This window comes from Triturus cristatus, chromosome 3_2 (assembly GCF_964204655.1).
Source record: "Triturus cristatus chromosome 3_2, aTriCri1.1, whole genome shotgun sequence".
Taxonomy (NCBI): Eukaryota; Metazoa; Chordata; class Amphibia; order Caudata; family Salamandridae; genus Triturus; species Triturus cristatus.
In genome coordinates, this window is record NC_140584.1 from 87,006,039 (window position 1) to 87,025,810 (window position 19,772).

Genomic DNA, 19,772 nt, shown 5'->3' on the forward strand with positions numbered 1-19,772 from the left:
CCCTCGGTGTGCGTGTGAAACAGTGAACGAGGATCCCCCAACCCCTCGGTGTGCTTGTGAAACAACGAAGGAGCATCCTTACCTCCTTGGTGTGCGTGTGGAAGAGCACAGACATGTCGAGCAGGAGCTTGCGCTGCTCCACGCGCCTCACGAAGTCCTGGATCCGCACTTCCAGGTGCCGCGCCGCCTTGTAGATCTCCTCGGGGTCACATTCCCCCGTCTGCGCCAGCTGCTCGGCCGCCTCCAGCAGCTTGTCGGCATTGGTGTAGGTGTTCTGCGAGAGGCAAAGCAGAGAGGGAATGAGTCGGGACGGTGCGCAGCGAGGCTCTCTCACAGCAGCGCGCAGGCTCCCCTCTCAGGCGCGAGAGCCCGCGCTGCGCGCGCTTTCACCAAGATAAACCTCTGCGGAGCGCAGCAAATCAACCCTTCCAGCGCCACGACACCCTCCTCGCAGGGCAGCGCGCGCTGCTCCGCCCCGGCAGCAGATGAACAGGAATGCGCAAGTGCCTACCTCACCCGCTCCTGGAAGCCTCGGGGCTGAGGCAGCGAGGCGACCCGACAGGCTTCATTCAGACGCCTCCCAGGGCGCCTCGGACTGTGGGACTGGGCACGGAGGAGCTGTGGAGCTCTGGTCTAACATGCTGTGGATGTTATCAGCACGTGGGTCTGAAACAGCTCAGAGCGATGTCTGCGCACAGCTCTTACTAAATAACACAACTTCGCGCCACACAGCTCCGAAAACGGAAGAATGCTGTTCATACAACACACCATAACTTACAACGCAGACTGATACCCCGGTAACATTTCATATCATTCATTTGACACGATATGCGATGTAAACATAGACTATGCTTTCACACAGCATAATGTAGCATTAGATCATTTCCGCTCTAACAAACGCAAGCATAAACTTGTCTCCGGCACTCCGTAACATAAACAGCCGGCAGGAATGTATTAGCCAGACATCCTCCCATCAGCACATGTATACTATAGATTACAGTGTTTGTTCACGTGAGCAAGACGTCACGGCCGCCTTCACGGAGGCTCATATTTCTTATACGGGTTCATGTATCTATTCCAAGCAGCATCCCAAAGCAACCGGTGGGGGCTCCACGTGCGTGTCTATATCTACAATACCCAACAATCAGGGCCACTGGAATTATGCGGCAGGGGAGGGGCAAATAATGCTGCTAGAAAAGGCTCATTATGCGCCATATTTTGAAATTGTATTACTTCATCATTTTGTCATTTTTAAACTTGGTAACACTGTATGAGCAGCACCTCATTGGTACCATTCTAACACCCAAATATAGCAAAAAGCAACAGAAAAGTGGCCATTCCAGCTTTGCAAAAATCATTCCACATCGCGGCAACATGTGCAGCTGCATTTTTACTAACCTTTAACCCATTGAACTAGAAACATTTTCTTGTTAAAATCTGCAGATTATATGGCGGATGACTGATTATGGGGCAAATGCGACAAATCCATAATTATGCAATACTTACAGCAGCTCTGCCAATAACGTATTGTGCCACCGTATATTTTGTGTTCCTGGGTTTGCCAGGAACACAACGCGACGGTCATTTAAATCAAATTCGAAAGATGAAAGTCGGAGTTGAACCTTCCAGGACTATGAATTGCAATCACTGCATTCACGCTTACAGTATGCGCTTAGCCAACCGAGCCATCGGAATAATAACAATAATTATAACCGTGATAATTCATATTACTGATACTACATTTAACTTACTAGAGCACAGCTCATAAAACTAAACTATTATGCCTAAAACAATTACACTGAAAGCAAAAGACAGAAATAAAAATATAACTGCAATGGTTAAGACTATACTATCAAAAAAGAAATCAAATGGAAAAAACTATAAAGGTAAACAGCCAACTCCAAACCTACGCTTAACACTCACAATATTAACCTAGGCCCAGAACCATGGGAATTATGCGATTGTGCGGCAGCAGTTTGTTTTGCATAGTTGTAGATCTGTGGCATTTTTCACATAAATCATCATCTGTGGCATAATCTGCAGGTTCTAGCTCAAACGGTTCAAAAGTTAGTAAAATCGCAGCGACACGTGTTGCCACGCAATGGAAGGTCCTTTGCAAAGGTTGACTTTTCACCTTTCTGCTGTTTATTGCTATTTTTATGTGTTAAACCAAGGTGCAACATATGTCCAGCTTATGTTGACAAGTGTTAAATTGACGGAATAAGGAAGTACTAATCGGCCACATTACACAGCATAATTCAGTCAACCCTAACGCATAATTTGTCCTTCTGCTGCTGCATAATTTCAATGGCCTTGCGCATGCCAGGTTAACAACCAGATATAGCAATATGCAACTCAAAAGTGGCCAGTCCAATTTTACAAAAATCATTCCACATCGCGGCAACTTTTGCAGCTGCATTTTTACTAACTTTTAACCTATTGAGCTAGTAATATTTTTGTTGTTAAAATCTGCAGATTATATGACAGATGATGGATTATGTGGCAAATGCGCTAAATCTATAATTATGCAAAAATCACAACAGCTCTGCCAATAACGTAGTGCCATCAGCTCAAATCAATCTCTAATCAGCGGCAGAAGGTCCATTCACAGTCATCAACGGCAGTGCATTTGGGGGCCTACTTCAAAACCTAAAACCAGCCAGAGTCTAAGTACACTGAGAGACTACCTGATCTAGAACCGAACATCGAACGAAGTCGACCCCAAGGTAGTGGCGGTGCCACTGAATTCATAAGCAGTGGCCGCTGTTGAGCTGGAGATGCCTTGTCTGGAGACCACTAGAGGCCATGCTTTCTTGAAGTGGACAGTGGCCGCCGTACAATCACTGGACCAAAGCATAGATGATTTCACTGGGCATTGTGGTTTGCAAGGATTAATACTAAATCCCCCAAAATTGAAAACATTGAATCCACGGTAAGGTTAACCCCTTGTGCGCTCATGACGGAACCACGCCATCATGAGCCACGGGCGGCGTGTGCTCATGACGGCGTGGTTCTGTCATGCTGCGGCCGTTGGCAACCGCTCCTCTCACGCGGCTCTAATTCCCCGCCTGTGCGGGCGAAATAGAGAGTGGGTGGAGTCGTGACGGAACCACGCCGTCATGAGCACAGCTCGCCCGTGACTCATGACGGCGTGGTTCCGTCATGAGCATGGCGGCACCGCGCTCACCCCTCACCCCCCCCAGCGCTGCGGCTGAATTCGCGCCGCAGCGAAGGGGTTAATGATGAATAGCCTGGCAGGGTTAATTCCTACAGGAGTGTGGCTACTGAGTCCGAAAATATTTTCTGCTTCTCTGCAGTCTCTTTGCAAAGAGAAAAAAAGAACAACTGATGGACAGAATGCAGAACAATGTCATACATTCACCCCAGTACAGAGATATGGGCCTAAATCCATCGTTTTTTTGCTCACCATGCCATTACAGTTTGGACCCAGCCATATGCAAATGAGTCTGGACTCTGCGCCCAATGGGAACAGTCGAGCCGGAACTGCCAGGCCAGGTTCTCCCTGGACTGGAAACAAGCATCCTAGGACCGGTTTCGGGGTTTCACCCCCTCATCAGCCACGATAGCTTAACTCAAGTGGCATGGAGAGCATGTGACCCACGTCTGGGCATACCCGTCCCACTCAGGGTGACAGATGCAAAAAGAAGAATTGATGGATAGAATGCAGAACAATGTCATACATTCACCCCAGTACAGAGATCTGGGCCTAAATCCATTGTTTCTTTGCTCACCATGCCGTTCCAGTTTGGATCCATCCATATGCAAATCAGTCTTCACCCTGCGCCCAATGGGAACAGTCCAGCGCGAACTGCCAGGCCAGAGGAATGCCCAGACGTGGGTCCCTTGCTCACTTTGCCACTGGATTCAAGCTAGCCTGGCTGATGAGGGTTGTTAGCCCGAAACCAGTCCCAGGATGCTTGTTTCCGGTCCAGGGAAGACATGGCTTGGCAGTTCGGGCTGGACTGTTCCCATGAGGCACAGGGTCAAGACTGATTTGTATTAGCTGTTTCTGAACTGGGGTGGTGAAGTCAGCTAAAGAACAATGATGGATTCAACCCAGATCTGTGACTGGGGGGTGAGCGAAAAGTCTCAGCGCTCCGTCCATCATCTCCTTGTGTTTGCTTTTCTCTTCGCAAAGACCCAGCATGAACTGAGGACAGCTTGAATTCTTTTGGCCACTTTCTTATGGTGAACCAATAGTGCTCAGTAATGGTAGCTGGTGGCAGAAAAACACACAAAACTGCCCGAGACAGGGTGTTGTTACTTTTATAACACAAATATGGCTGACTATCATCGAGAACCAGGAGATGAGTGAATCTCATATGTGTGCTTTTACAGCGACATTTCCCTCCGCATTTTATTGACACATACGGAGTATATTGCGTTACCAAGAGAGTGTTGCACTTAATGGAAGTAGAAAGCAGTTTACAAAGGTTTATTGCGGCTGTGTAATGCAACGCTGTAGTCTGTCCCGGCTGTCTCTCTTCGGTGGCAGTTGTGATCTTTGAAGCAATAAGTCTGTCACTGCCGGTGATCTCACGCTGGTGCTGAGCTGGCCTGACAGCCGAGGTGTTCAAGAATCCAATCAGAAGGGCCAAGACCTGACAAGCACATCACCTGCAGAGTCCCCTTAGAGGACTGGAAAACATAACCGCAACCCAACATCCCGGCCTACAGTCGCAACGCGAAGACGCGGCACAGCCACTTCACAGCAGAAATATCTCACGCGTCCTGGTATGTTACCACTGACAGACAGCTTATGACAAGCACACGTGTCAAGCATTGGTTGACTGATGCATCATTTTGCGCCTAGTGACTAAAAGAGACACTTGAACAAAATAGCAATCGAAAGAAAGAAAAAGAGTGTGTGTGTGTGTATACACGTGCTTCATACACAGTAGCAACAAAATGATGGCACATTTTGCCTGTCACAGAAAATATTTACCTGCTTCCCCTTCCTTTTCTTTGTTCGTGAATATGTTTCTAGACTTTTAATCTGCTCATTTTCCTGCTGTCCGAGAACTTGTGCTGCAGTTCTAGATTTCTCTCAAGGGTTTGACCTGGCCAACTAATCTGGAGCAAGCTAAAAAGCATAGGCATGTCCAAGACCGTCTGAGAATTACAGTTTATCTATACAATGACTCTAAACCCCAAGGCAGGGTAAACCTAAATGTCACAAGAGCTGACAAGGTCATCACAAATAGAGGAGTCAAACCGGACCACATTTTGGCCCTGCTTCTGTTCACCTTGCACACAGATAGGGTGCACACAGAACTTCTGGGGGCCTCCCACGACGTCTCCACGATTAAAGAACGTAAACATTCCAGGACTCCTGTTTGCATACGGTTTGACTGCACTACCAAGAATACAAAGGGCCCTAAAGCTTCAGTTGTACAATGAAGAACATTGGTGCATCAAAAATGTCCTAAAATTGGTCCACCAAAATCCATGGTGATGATCTGGGGCCCAAAATCAAAAAGGTCACTGTGTAAACCTGCAAAAGAATCGAGCCATCGAACAAGCGAGTTTAGGTGTCTCATAGTGACACTTAGTAGCCAGATTATCTAATGAGACGTGGCAACGTGGATCCAAAAACACTTCCCTAGAAATGTTTTTCAGGACGAAATTGGAAGCATCCTATAATTTGGTGCAGAATTCAGCGGATTTCAGATCGACCTATCAACAATCGGCCACCTTGAGTGGAGAGCATGGGGGAAAAATGTATGGCCTCCCGCAATCTTACACAACTATTGCCCATGAAAACTTTCTAGGGCACGACCTGGTGGAATAAAGATTCACATATGCTCCTCTATTCTACGTCATAAAGAAACAGTTCAACACATGAAGCCGTCTGGTAGAAATTGCTTGGACAGAATCTACTGAACCCAAGAAAGCAATCGTGCTTAAGTGCGCAAAGTCATCTCCAATCTAAATTTGGAACAACCACTGGAACATCTCCGCAAAGCTCAAGCTAAATGCCTTGACCTTCATGAGAGAAGAGTGTTACTAACTAAAACAAGTATAGAATCCAAAAAAGCACCATCTGGCCTGAACTCTTCGGTTATGAAATAAGGCCCCGTTACCTGCCCATGACCATCACATTATCGCAAACTAGACTGCTTTTCATGGCAGAAAGTAACATCTTCCTACTAAACTTTCAGGCCATGAGATAGCAACCCAACTCAGTCACTAGTGCTAGTTGCAGCTAGCACAGATCATTTTTGATCCATTTCATATTTTAATACAGAACATACCATTGTATTCGCAAAAGGTCCATATGAATGCTTCCAAAGAACTCTGGGATATGGAATACCAGAGCAGCAAGGATATTTCTCCTGCCGAGAATTTAAAGCAAGTACGTATATGCACTTGTAGCTTCCTCGCCGATGCCCCAGGTGGAAAGGCAACAAAGCAGTGAAACTACAATAAAAATTGGTATATTGAACTCAGTCTTGCCGGTAGTTAGCCACTTTTAGGCTTATTTTTTGTGCTAATAAATTACATCTATTTTTTCAATGTTATTCTAATTTATTGTATTGTATTAGCTACTTAAGTTGTTTATGATCAATCATGGAATTTTAATTGGAATATTTTTATCTGTATATTTGTTATTATTAAGATTTTAAATATTGTATTTGTATAGCATACTTTTATGATTTTAATTAATCGAATAAAGTGGTTTTGATTGATTGATTGATTGTATTAACTACCTACTGAAGATCTCTGGCTGAAAGAGTTATTTTTTAAATTTCTCTTCATTAGGTATATATATGCATTATTGAGGCAATCATCAATGCCATGGTGCACATCACATCACCTATAACATAGGATTACATTAGGTTGATGCAGGTCAACGGCTGGACGTGGTGATGTCAACATTAAACAACACTGGAAATACACTCTCAGGAGAAGACTGAATCACGACGCAGATCGCATCATAATGGCCTAACTTACTCGGCTGAGATCCTAGATGTCGCTGCTTTCAGCCAAAAGTGGGTGATAATGCTCAGCGTAAGAGACCGTGCAATGTGTTAAACATTTTCCACAACTGAGTTTAAGGAAGCATATTATCAGGTTTGCTCGCGAGTGCCAGACAGTAAAATGGAGTCCTACCCCACAACGTTGGGTCTCCCTTCCTTGTAGCCAATGTGACTTTCTCTGAATGAAAGAGAAAAACAAAATTGACCGGATTTGATTGGGGAGCTGACAGGAAGGGAGTTGTGTTGATGCTGTGGAGGGGAGATGTTTTGCCGGCATCATAGAATGCATATTAGCTCAGATGCTACTTTCTGGGATAACTGCAGAGTATGCCAGGTAGTGTTCTGAGATCAAGGAACAGGAAGGTACAACGGTTGAGTTTGGAGGGGTGTCGGACAACAGAATAATTATGACACAAGAAAACATACAAGCCCCTAACAGTCATAAATGGAGCACTATACTCGAATGGTGGCTTTACAGGTAGTAAGTGTGAAACTCAAATACCTGTAGTACAAATCACAGAGTAAGTGATTCAGTTCATTCATTATACACAATATATTACTTATATATGCAAGTTTAACTGGATCTCGGTCTATATATATGCTCATCTTTTTATGAAATTTACAATGGACTGTGAAGTTTAAAACCAGATATTATGTGCAGTCAAATATGAAAAACACAGATCGACTTTGGGCTTAATATCTGAATAACTAGTGCTTAAAAAAATATATAAAGTCCGTCCTTGGAGCACAGGATCTAGATGCTGTAGCTATTGGTCTACAAGCAGTGAACTTTCAAATTTGCCAGCATTGCCTTAAAAAAAACCTGAAGGCAGTATGTCTTAGCTTTGTATTCGTTAACCTATCTGGCAACATGGATCAAAATAACAGAAAATTAAACTTTCACCACACAACCCAGGAGTGGTCTGTATCTCTCTTGTGAGATGTACACCACGTGCTTGTTCTACCACTGTGAGCTTTGGCGACTTTTAGCACTCCATATCATAATTGCTGTCAGTTGATGAAGGTGACAGATATATCCATGTGAATCTTGACATTTAAATGCATTATTTTTAAATTAAAACTATTGGAGTTCTGAGTTATTTTCTGATACCCCTATGCAGGGTCGGACTGGCCTACAGGACAATCAGGCAGAACCCGACAGGTCAGTGCAGGGGTCTTTTTTTGGCTGTTTTTGGGCTGGTTTTATAGTCTTGGTGGGCCTGTTTTTACTGGTAATATCTGTGATATTACCACACACTGCCTGCAGCAAGCATAAATGCATATGAACTCACATACCTTGCAAAACAACTATACAACTTGTCTTTAGAAGTTTAAAATCGCTTTCATTTGAAAACGTGGGCCACATTTTTTCAGCTATCTTATTCAATAATGGGGGCGACTTTTAATTTGGTGCCCATACCTATTCTCTGTCCTAGTCCGACCCTGCCATATGCTGACTTACTAAAGCAAGAGAATTTTTTTTTCTGAACTGATCTTGATCATCGCAAAACGTTAAAAATAAAGCAGACAAAAAATCTGACCTATTTTATTTATTTATTACATTTATTTGGCGCACAGCTACCCGGAGGTTTCCCAGCGCCTATGAACACGAAGGACAAGAGGTAAAAGCTAGACGCTAAAAATAAAATTAAAAGATTCTACTGATTAAAAAGCCAAGCTTATAGGCCTTCACGAAATTTAAGATAGTGTTGTTCGACACGTAAGTAAATTGGAAGAGAGTTCCAGAGAGAGGGAGCCAGATAAGCAAAGGATCGTCCTCCCATTCTCGCTCGTTTGATCCTGGGAACTTGGAATTTGTATTGATTAGAGGAATGTAGTAGGTGTGGGGGATGGTAGTGGTGCACCAAAGCACGAAGATAGCGGGGGGCTACACCAGAATTTATTTTATGCATATAGCAGAGGGCTTTGAATTTGGCGCGATTGTCGATTTTCAGTCAATGTAGTTCACGAAGTAAGGCTGAAATGGAAGTCATTTTGGGAAGTTTGCAAAGCAGTCTAGCTGCAGAGTTCTGGACCACTTGCAGCTTGCGGAGCACTTCCTTGCTCGCCCCCAGATAAAGTACATTGCCGTAGTCTAATCTGGAAGCTACTAGGGCCTGGATGACAGTTTTTTGCGTCGACGAAGGAAGCATTCAGAGAATTTTCCTAAGCCACTTGAGAATGGCAAAGCAGGTGGAGGCAACTTTAACCACTTGTTGCTTCATCGACAATTTGTCGTCGATGACGACGCCAAGGTTACGAGCCGATTGAGATGGGAGGGCGGGGATCACCCATGACCTAATCATATAAACTTACCTTGGGCCCAGACTCAATATAATGTTATAAACCCCAAGGTGCATAGATTATACCTATGTGTTGCGGAGATTTAGCACTGCTCAACTTCCAATTATACACCTGTAAAAAAATCTTATTATTAACTACTTTTCAGGAATATGCCATTTTTATTTTAAGCCCAACATGTTGGAGCCTCTATTTTTGTGCAACATTCACATCCCAGTCCAGTGAGCCAACTGCTACTTCCCTAAAGCACTGCTGGAAATAAACCCATAGCTTTTTAGATGGATATTATTTCCCCACCACCAAGGACCATTAAAGAGGTAGGTTATTGGGGCATTATGCTTATTGCAGAGAAGTGTGAGGGATCATGCGTTTCAACTACACTTGGGGCTGGCTCAACCTATCATCCTTCTACACAGCATAGAGGGTTAAAAAGAAATGAGCCCTATAAACTCGCGAAAACATTTTCAACAGAAATAATCGGATTAAACTTTAATCGAAGATCAAGGAAGAGGACATCCTGAGGAGTTTGTGGTTTCATTAGGCGCTATATGACTTACAAACAGCACAGTTGAAGCAGAATTTCCCTTCACCGCTGCTCTCCATGAAGCCAAGTCATGTAACCACCCTCCTACCCCGCACTGAGCAACATAGCCTTCCAGGAATAAGCAGTGGATAAAAATAGAGATGGGTGAACCAGCAAATTAACAGAGCGCCGAGCCAAGGGTTGGGTCTGGCTCTAGGAGCTTGTGCATTAGCCAAGCCTTGAAAATATTAGCAATGTAAATCATGCAACAAATATCATGTTAGAATATGAGATGCCTTCAAAATCCCAAAAAGTGCATTTCTTTACCACTTACAAACATGTCACCTAAGTACATCCAATTATTTGGGCGCTATTTTGAAAAGTCGTTTTTTAAGCATGAAGTGAAAAACACTGATGCTGTTGCCCTCATGACAATGCTATTAATGAATCAAGAGGCATGTCAGGGATCATGTGTACCCTACGTGTATCTTAGAATCTTATTAGAGATGTAGCAACATGTTGGCTATTAAACACAGGAGAGGTTTGCGTACACCATACTTCCCGAACTCACGTATTTGAAGGTGCTCTCATATGTGATAATGAACAAAAAGAACGCTTGGTGTAATAAAGTATTTGCCAAAGATCACACAATTTGATCACTCATGAAAGTTCGGATTGAGTCCAGATTTTCAAGTTTCACACTGTGCATGTCGACTACTAGATGGGCATCACTTTCTGACATCAAAGGCTAATGCTTTGTACTTAATGTTTTGAGACTGAGAGGAGAGTTGGTGAGAGGCAAAATCCACATTTAATTCTTGACAGTTTTACATAGTGCGAACTTTGCCAGGGACATAAGTGCACTTCACAACAACCACACACTAGGTTGGTTAAACATTTGTATTTCTTTTTGCTCAGGGAGATTTTCCGTGATTCACAAGATGCTTAAAGGGGAGGCAGGGATACGAACCAGATACTCCCCTGTACCATGGTCAGCAGCATTAGCTAGTAGGCTACCTACCCTCCTCTCAAAGCTTGATTTTTCATGGGCTCGAGGTGTCGAGAACGCCTCGAGTTGAGCCAGACATCACATTCGAGCCTGGCTCGTGGCTTCGTCGGTTCGCCCACCTCTAACTAAAATATATCTTAGTCCATGTATTCCGCTTGTCTCCTTCCAGGTGCAACTGCCTTACCGTGCATTTTCTCAAAGGGGAAGTTGATCACCTTGTGCCCTGACATTTTCATTTCACGTCTCTGGGCTTTAGTGATTTTCACAGGGTCCTTCTCTGCTCCTGAAAATGTCAATATACAATGCTCATGAGGTTACTGTACCTGTTCCGCTCACAGGCAGAATATTCTGGATCCTTTGGCTAGCCAGAGCGCCAGGAGATCGCACACCTGTCTTCTTTCTAGTCCCAGCACATTGCTTGTTTCCATTGTGGATACGTTATTTCTCCTGCCTATGTATGACTCAAAAAGAACAGGCTCAGCTAGATCTCCAAAATGCGGTCTTCCAAATGGAACGCTGAGCTGCAGAACTGAAAACGCGCACACGTGCTACTCTCTCAGTCTCCGCCCTGCCTCTCCACTGAGGATGCCCTACAGTGGCTGCCGCCCACTCATGCGTTGCTTACACCCGCCTTCCCTGCCCCATATCATTTAAATCAATGGAGTTGCATTAGCTCCGCCCTGGGCCAAAGACATATGCGCCCCAACTACAACCCTATTCCTGCCATTGTAATTTAACACGCCCCCTGCTGTGATGTCCATGGTACTGCTTGTGTCTCTAGGGCGAACAGACCTCGCCCAGCACCAAGCCACGATCAAACGTCAAGCACCTTTCCCACTAGAAAAAAGCAAGTAGCTATTATTTTCCACATGCTCGGTGTTAACTCTCTTCTTTTTGCTGCTCCCATTAGTACAGTGGGGCACGCTGAAGAGAGGGCCAAGTCCAACAGCTACTTATTATTTTGTCAGCTGTTGACACTGGGCAAATGTTTTCCCCCTCTATTACCAGTTTAACACCCAAATACAGCAATACGCAACTGAAAGGTGACCTGTCAACCTCTGCAAAGAGCTTTCCACTGCATGGCAACACTGCTACGTTTTTTAGTAACTTTTGATCCGTTTGAGATAGAAGCACTTTTTAGAGTAAAATCTGCAAAGTAAGCAGCAGATAGATTATGTGCCAAAATCAGCAAATCCATTATTAGCAGCAAACACCGCAACCGCAGAAATGCAGTAATTCCATTAGGCATGATTAGGAGGGATGGAGATAATTAATTATTGCAACATACAATGGCAAATGCCAGAGACACCATAAGCGAGTATATCATTGCTTAAATAGAATGAATATGACTGAGATACCTTGCAACCTACTATTCTTTCTTTCATTCATGAGATAAAACAGTCAGCAGAAATCCGATTCTACAACAGCTGACAAAACTATCCCTACACCAAAATGCTTCTTTTCCTCACATATTGAACTTTGTTATGAGTACCTTTTAAAGTTTGTAAAATTTGTGTGTTATACATTGCGTTCGATAAAGAAAAAGTTCTAACTTTACAAAGGAAATTTCTGTAGCTGATTGAGACTTCATAACAAATAAACAAAAGAAAGTAATAACTTGGAAAAGGAAAAACCAATACACACCAAGTTGGGCCAAGCAGGCAGCCTCACACAATTGGACTGATATAGTGGCAATGGACACCCAGGCTCTGATTTGCAATCTGAATCATAAATCGACACCCGTAAACATACTCAAACGCATGGCTGTAGAGTTACAATGTTTGCAATTTCCTGAAAGCATTCCAGTAGTACATCTGGATATCTGCGCCGGGCTCAGTTCTGCAAGGGCCAGATGTACAACGGTTTTTGAATGCGCAAACGGGTTTGCGAACCCGTTTGCGTATGCAAAAACCTATAGGGGTATGTACCATTCCAAAATAGCGATTCGCAATTTATTTGCAACTCGCTATTTTGGAATTGCGAATCGCTATTAGGAAGGGGGCGGTCCCTTCCTAATAGCGAGCGCAACCCCAAGTACAAATGTTTTGCGACCGCAATTGCGGTCGCAAAACACTCGCAAATTACCACCCTCTTCAAGAGGGTGGTAATGGGGTCGCAAAAGAGGAAGGGTCCCCAGGGGACCCCTTCCCCTTTGCAAATGCAGGGGAAAATATTTTTTAAAGGCAGCCAGTGGTCCCAGGGACCACTGCCTGCCCTTAAAAAACTGAAACGAAAAAGTTTCATTTTTTTCTTTTTTAAATGCATCCCGTTTTCCTTTAAGGAAAATGGGCTGCATTAAAAAAAAAACTGCTTTATTTAAAAGCAGTCCCAGACATGGTGGTCTGCTGAGCCCAGCAGGTCACCATACCTGGGAGGGCCTGTCATTCTCAATGGGCTCGCAAATTGCGAGAGGCCATTAATATTCATGAGCTTCTCAATTTGTGACTCCATTGGGAATCGCTAACAGTGTGGAAAAAAACTGTTGTACATCGGAAATAGCGCCTCGCAAATTGTGAGTAGCAAAAAACTCGTAATTTGCAAAGCGCTATTTCCACGGTCGTACATTTGGCCCCAAGTCTCTTCCAGTGAACGTCATTTAACATTTTCTGGAGTAGACATTTCACCAATGTAGAATTTTTTTCACAGTACAATGTTTATTTGACAGTTTATTTTATCCTATTGGTGTGATATGACGTAATCTAACAATTGTATTAAACTGTAGAAAGAGTGACAACTTTTCTGTACTATGGTTATTTTAAACGCTCTTAGTTAGGGCGAAAATAAGGAGCCACCACTCATCTGGATCCCTGGACTGCCACATGGGAATGTGGGATGAGTAAGAGCTTCTGTAGCGGGCACTGAACGCATTGACTCCGTTTGCAGTTTTCTGCCTTTGAAATGTTGTTTCATTTATCAACCCATTTCTATAGAAAGTGCTCTAGTACCACCAGGTGGAGCGCTACATAAAATCTGAAAACAAATATAAGGATTCATTCTTCGAACAGCCCAAAGAATCATTCCCATCTCAAATCTCTTAATAATCTTTTCAGATGCTGAAATCTTGTTGGAATCACCTACTGAAGTTCCCATTCTCAAAATGAATGAAATCAGCCTTCAGGGTTTCAAATGAGCATCTCTCAGAGATGCATTCTCGCCTTGTTTCTCAGCGGGCAGCAAGATTAATCTTCTGTACTGCTAAGAAATAGAAATATGCAATTATTTGAAGGATATCTGTTAAAACAATTTCCGGTGTGTCTCTGTGATAGCTGATACAAAGTTTTTTTAAATTTAAATATGTAGCTGCCATCGCGGTTTGTACTTTGTACGGTATCCCTCGAATTACAATGCATGATGTGCTGCTTTTTATGTCATTGTACGCAAAATGAATGTAAAACAGCAGGAAATAGTTTGGAACAATATTTGCACTTCATTAACCAGCACTGGCAAAGCCTATAGGTGTTGGCCGTCAGCCTTTGGCGTTGTCAAAACTTGTTTTGTCCTGTTTTTTGCAAAATGAGATTGTTGGCGATGCCGCCATGCTCCACAATCTTGCTGAATACAAAAGCTGCTTGGTCTTGATTTCCCTTCATCGATCTTTCTTCCACCACCTTACACTTTTTATCGCTTTATTTTACTTGTATGGGTTTTTTTCAATTTCTCCATCGTCACTGTATGCTTATCTGTCACTTCCTCCTTCTTTCTGCCTTTCTCTGTGTGAACATTTTATGAAAATAATAAAAGGACCACAAAAAATGAGAGTTAGTGCCAACTACCTTGATGGAAAGCATAAAGGATGCTCTAAAAATAGGCCAGGTGCAATTGTGGGATGCTGGTGACTTGCACGTTGCATCTCTTAGGCACTGCCAAGACCAACGCTTGGATGAATGCTCTTCTGTCTGCTTCAGGGAAAAATTCCTCAACTAAGCAGAGCAGGAAAATTGATTTCAAGGAGTTTGAGACTTTTATCAATGTGTGTTCCGATGAGGAGACTGTGGCCCACCAAGGTTGTGGTACTGTTGTATGGTGAAGTCAGTGAGTTCCAATACAGAGAACAAGTCCTGCTCTCATTTCCTTGTGTGCCACAGTCGATGAACACAAATCCATTTTCAAAGGGTTTACAAGAACCAAAATCCATATTTTATTACACTCTCCGACATAGAATCATTAGTCACTGTTTAACTCCATATTGTAGCATTGCCATTCTTTGACTCAGAAATCCCCGGGTTCGTGTGCTATATTATGACTCAACCTGTCCAGATAAGGGAGTTTTAAGAGTAGTGAATTTGTGCTAAAATACACAGTCATCACCTACTGATCTTCCAAAACTCTTTCTATCCATTCAAACATATATCTTGGTCTGTTCATCCCTGTGGGGGCAATACAGGCATTCCTCTTTCTGCCTGTCTCTCCATTCCATAAATGTTTTTACTTTACATGCCCATCGATTTAATAACCAATTGGCCAACCTGTTGCTTCTTGTGTCCATCAATGTGTATAGGTTTTTTGGTATGACTGTCTGATTTTGAAATTCCCGTCAAAGCTCTGTTGGTTTGGGGCAATTGGGAAACAAATCAAGAGACCAGCACTCAAAAGAGGTGCACCTAGGCGCTCACAGCACAGAGCTCCTGAAATCTGTCACGCGAGGGCTTGCTTTGGGAAGATTGGCAGGGGCGTCAGTAGGAGCCATTCCTATAAATGAGATTCCCTCCTGTTGAAAGTACTGGTCTATGTTTCCTGCTCCGTGCAAAGCTAACACATTTAAGCTCATTTATAGTACACAATTGATGGCCCATAACTGAAACCGAGATAACGTACTTGTGGATTAATAGTCAGAAGTCTTCTCTTTTATTCTCTGTTTATTAGTTAATTGTATAGCTTTTATAAATGTTGTGCAAAGATTCAACCTTTTTGGATTGTCGGTTTAATGATTATCTTTTTTGCAGAATTAAACCTTTTATGTCTATTCAGAGGTGAAGAACAAGTACGGTGAACAATTGTCAAAGGTAGAATTGAGGTTGAATTAAAGTAATAATAACATTTTATCCTACATTTTGGCCCAGTCTTGCTGATTTTTAATGACATAAAATAAGATACTATTGTTACCCAACTTACAGGCTAATTCGGAGTGACCGCAATTATTACCAGCAAAACCTGACTTCCCATGTGAGCGCATGTTTTATTAGCATCATCTTACTGTCGCGACAGCGACAGTCGCCTTTATGGCACAAGGGGTGCCAGACAAGAACAAAATGCAACAAAATTGACCCTTTTGTTAGGGGTTGGGTATGAAACAACTTGCACCACTTCTGATCTTTAGCACTGATATGTGTAAAGTCTGCTATTACTTACATCAGTGAAATTTTCCGAACTTCCTTCCTCTCTAACAATTATTAGACATTGCAAACCTGCAGTAGGTTTTTGGCAGCTGTACCTTGTTATCTTCTGGTAAGGCGAGACTGAATTTAGAAGTAACCCGCAAGAGACGATCGAGAATCTAATTGGAAGCAAAGTCTTAAAAATACAAGATGTATTGATTTCTGCGTCTCATTAGAAAGCTCCCAGGAATAAGTGAACTGCAAGGCAAAGGCGAGATACGCTGAGAACTCTGCTGCCAGGCAGCACTGGACTCCCCCCAGGACCCCTCGAGACATAACTGGGATTGGTTTGCGGGATGCATAGCAGCCCTCGGCAATAATAAATATATTTATGAATATGTATATATGCAGTTGTGAAACATCTATTGCTGCCAAGAAGGAGACAAGTAACGGTGTAGTATGATCTGATGCAGCATGGTCAGTAGAGACATAGGGTCAATTCTTTAAAAAAAAATTAAATCTACCCCCGAAGTTTACGATCTCCCATGGGTGAAGCGTTACCCGTTTTGGGAACTTACAGGAATCCCAGCTGTACCTAGAAACCTGCGACAGTTCCTGGGCACAGTCAAACTCCTAGAAAGCTTTTTTTGAATCCACAATTGCGATTATGTAGCGGCATTTCCTCATGCACAATTTCAGAGAGTGCACAACTGAGATGCAAAATTCCACAGCATTTGTGTATTTTGTTTTGCGTCTGGGAAAATATTCTCTGTTGGAAAAACCCATTCTCTCACGCTTTGCCTAATTTTGGGTGTAATCTCTAGCCCTTACCATTATGTAAATTAATTTACTCCAGTTGTGACCAGAGCTGGATTATGACCTTTTCCAAGGAGGCAAAGAGATTCCCAGGCATGTCACTATAAACACTGCTCTGACTTAAACACATATAGATAGAAGCCCATATGTTAGAACATGTACACCTTAAATTTGGACAGACAACTTAATAAAATCATTAAAAATTTCTTTTATTTTTGTATTATTAAAAACACAATAAAAATACTTTCCTAAAGAAGTATACAATAGCTAAACAAGGAAATCAATTACACTCAACACCGTGCAATCCTATACATGAAAGACAATTGCATATCAAATCTAACAAAAAATCTTGTTACTATTGCGATCTAGTATGCTTACACAGAGAGACCAAGACAGACAGTCAATTTTTGTCATTATTTTGACACATCCGTATATAAATTACAAAATGCTACTCTTTGGAACAATCAAATTCTACTGTATCTCAAAGACGAAGCCGTTGGTACGAATGGTGTCTTTGAGATACAGTAGAATTTGATTGTTAGATTTGATATGCAATTGTCTTTCATGTATAGGATTGCACGGTGTTGAGTGTAATTGATTTCCTTGTTTAGCTATTGTATACTTCTTTAGGAAAGTATTTTTATTGTGTTTTTAATAATACAAAAATAAAAGAAATTTTTAATGATTTTATTAAGTTGTCTGTCCAAATTTAAGGTGTACATGTTCTAACATATGGGCTTCTATCTATATGTGTTTAAGTCAGAGCAGTGTTTATAGTGACATGCCTGGGAATCTCTTTGCATACTTAGCATAAGTACCCTATTTCCCCTGGCCTTTTTAGGGGGTCCCTCTCACTCTCAAATTCTAACTTTTCCAAGGAGGGACTGGGTCAGAGAGAAGTTTGTAAATTCCCACAGATATGCGAGGTCTGGTTATGCGCAAACTTTCATGGCCTTCCCAGCCCAAATGGACCCTTTCACACCTAATGGGAGCAATTTACTCAAACTAAAATCTTTGTGAGGGTACATTTTTTTTCTCCTGGTTTTATACTAATTTTTGCAGATTCCAAATGTAGTTTTGCATCGGTCATAAGTGACTACTTGGATGAGTTAACTAAACGTTCATGAGCAAACACTAATGTAATTCTGCAAAGGAACCATAATCAAAGACGTATGTCTACATTAAGGAAGGTTAGGCATGATCACGCTGGATATGCATTGGCACTAATCATAAAACATTACTAAGAAATATACATTTCTACTTGTGTCTCATCTTCAATTTGCATGGATTTCTGGCTCGTTAAGGCTGGTATACAAAGATAAAGTGAACACTTGTTTTGAGAAGTGATACACAGATGAGATGGATGCTTGGCAGCTGGAGGAATATAAAGATCAGCATTTCCCTTGAGGAGGGGGAGAAGTGGAGATGGGGAGTGCTCAATCTTGGGAGGATTGAAGAGAATGGAACAATACCATAGGGACAATTTGTTTGTCTTAGTCAACCTGTGACTTTCAGCTCATTTTGACTAAGAGACATTGGTCACACTCGGTGACACCTAGGGCTGCACTGCCTTACGTTACTGAAGGAGTGATGCAATCATTTATTAGGTCTTGTAAGGCCATACATCACAACACTCCAAGTTTCTTGGCATAGAAATTGGTACTCTCTTGTGGCAACAAATCCTCCAGGAGCTCCGATAACTTTCTACTGAAACCACAACGATTTGCCAAGAAGAAAACTTATAACCGGGCCTTCTCGGGTATGGCACCCAGAATTTGGAATGCACTGCCCACAGAAAACAAACTTAATCCGTCTTTTGTATCTTTCAAAAAAGAAGTGAAATCTATTATCTTGTCTAAATTCACATGAACTCTGTATATAACTTGTACTACGATGGTGTGCTTTCACTGAACTGTTCCCTATATACGTCTGTAAAGCGCTCTGATACCCGCAAGGGTCTTGTTCGCGCTCTATAATAAACCTTCAAAATAAATAAATAAATCTTGTCAGACAGCTTTCAGCTTTTGCTGGTGAAGACCTATGGAGGACAATCCCAAAGCTTAATGTGGGCTTTAGGTCAGCCAACTGCTTACCCTTGCTTGGCTTTCTTGTCAATCTCATTTGCTTGCTTTTTCGTCATTGGCTTTCCCTCGTCATCTTGTGTTTGTCGTTCTTCTAGAACCTAGCTTCCTTACCATCCTTTGGACTAGGTGACTTGATCCTTCCACTGCTTACGTTCTGGAAACAAATTTTTATTCTTTTTAGGTTGTGAAAGACAGTGTGCGGGATTAACCACACTATACATGGGCTTGCAGTTTGTTGGCTTTCTGGCACTCATTTGCTTGCTTCTTATTCACGTCCCAGCTTGTTAATCTTGTGTTTGCCTCTCTTATAGGGTATATCCTTTTTACCATCTCTTTAACTGGCTGGCTTCTATGCTTCCACTCTTGTTTTTAGGGAGTATGTTTTTGGTTTAAGCACTTCATGACAGTGTATGTGTTTTCCACCTATCTACCCAATGTGATTTTCTCCCACACATTACTCTATCTTGCACGTGTGCTTTTCTCCCTCACCTACACTTGGGCTCTCTCGCCTCAGTGTGCTTCCTACAACCCTGCATCCAAATTGCTATCCTCTGCTCATGCTGCTTCTTCCCCCACCCACCATGTCGCTTCTTCTCCAGTGTCTCACCAAACCAGCAACCCAGTAATGCTTTTTAATTTTTGACACTGCACTTTTAGACAGCGTTCCTTTTTTTTTTTTTTTTTTAATGTACAGAGTCATCTCAGATAAATACTAAAAACAAC

General features: G+C 42.5%; 1 protein-coding gene across 8 annotated transcripts in view; it reads right to left on the minus strand.

The window, feature by feature from the left end:
* The window catches only part of KALRN (kalirin RhoGEF kinase), a 1,569,312-nt gene that overhangs the window by 724,034 nt on the left and 825,506 nt on the right, over nt 1-19,772 (minus strand). For all 8 annotated transcript variants that reach the window (XM_085647304.1, XM_085647302.1, XM_085647305.1 and 5 more), the window contains exon 11: nt 83-274. In XM_085647304.1, the coding sequence (XP_085503430.1) occupies nt 83-274 (192 nt within the window). The remainder of the gene's footprint in view (nt 1-82; nt 275-19,772) is intronic.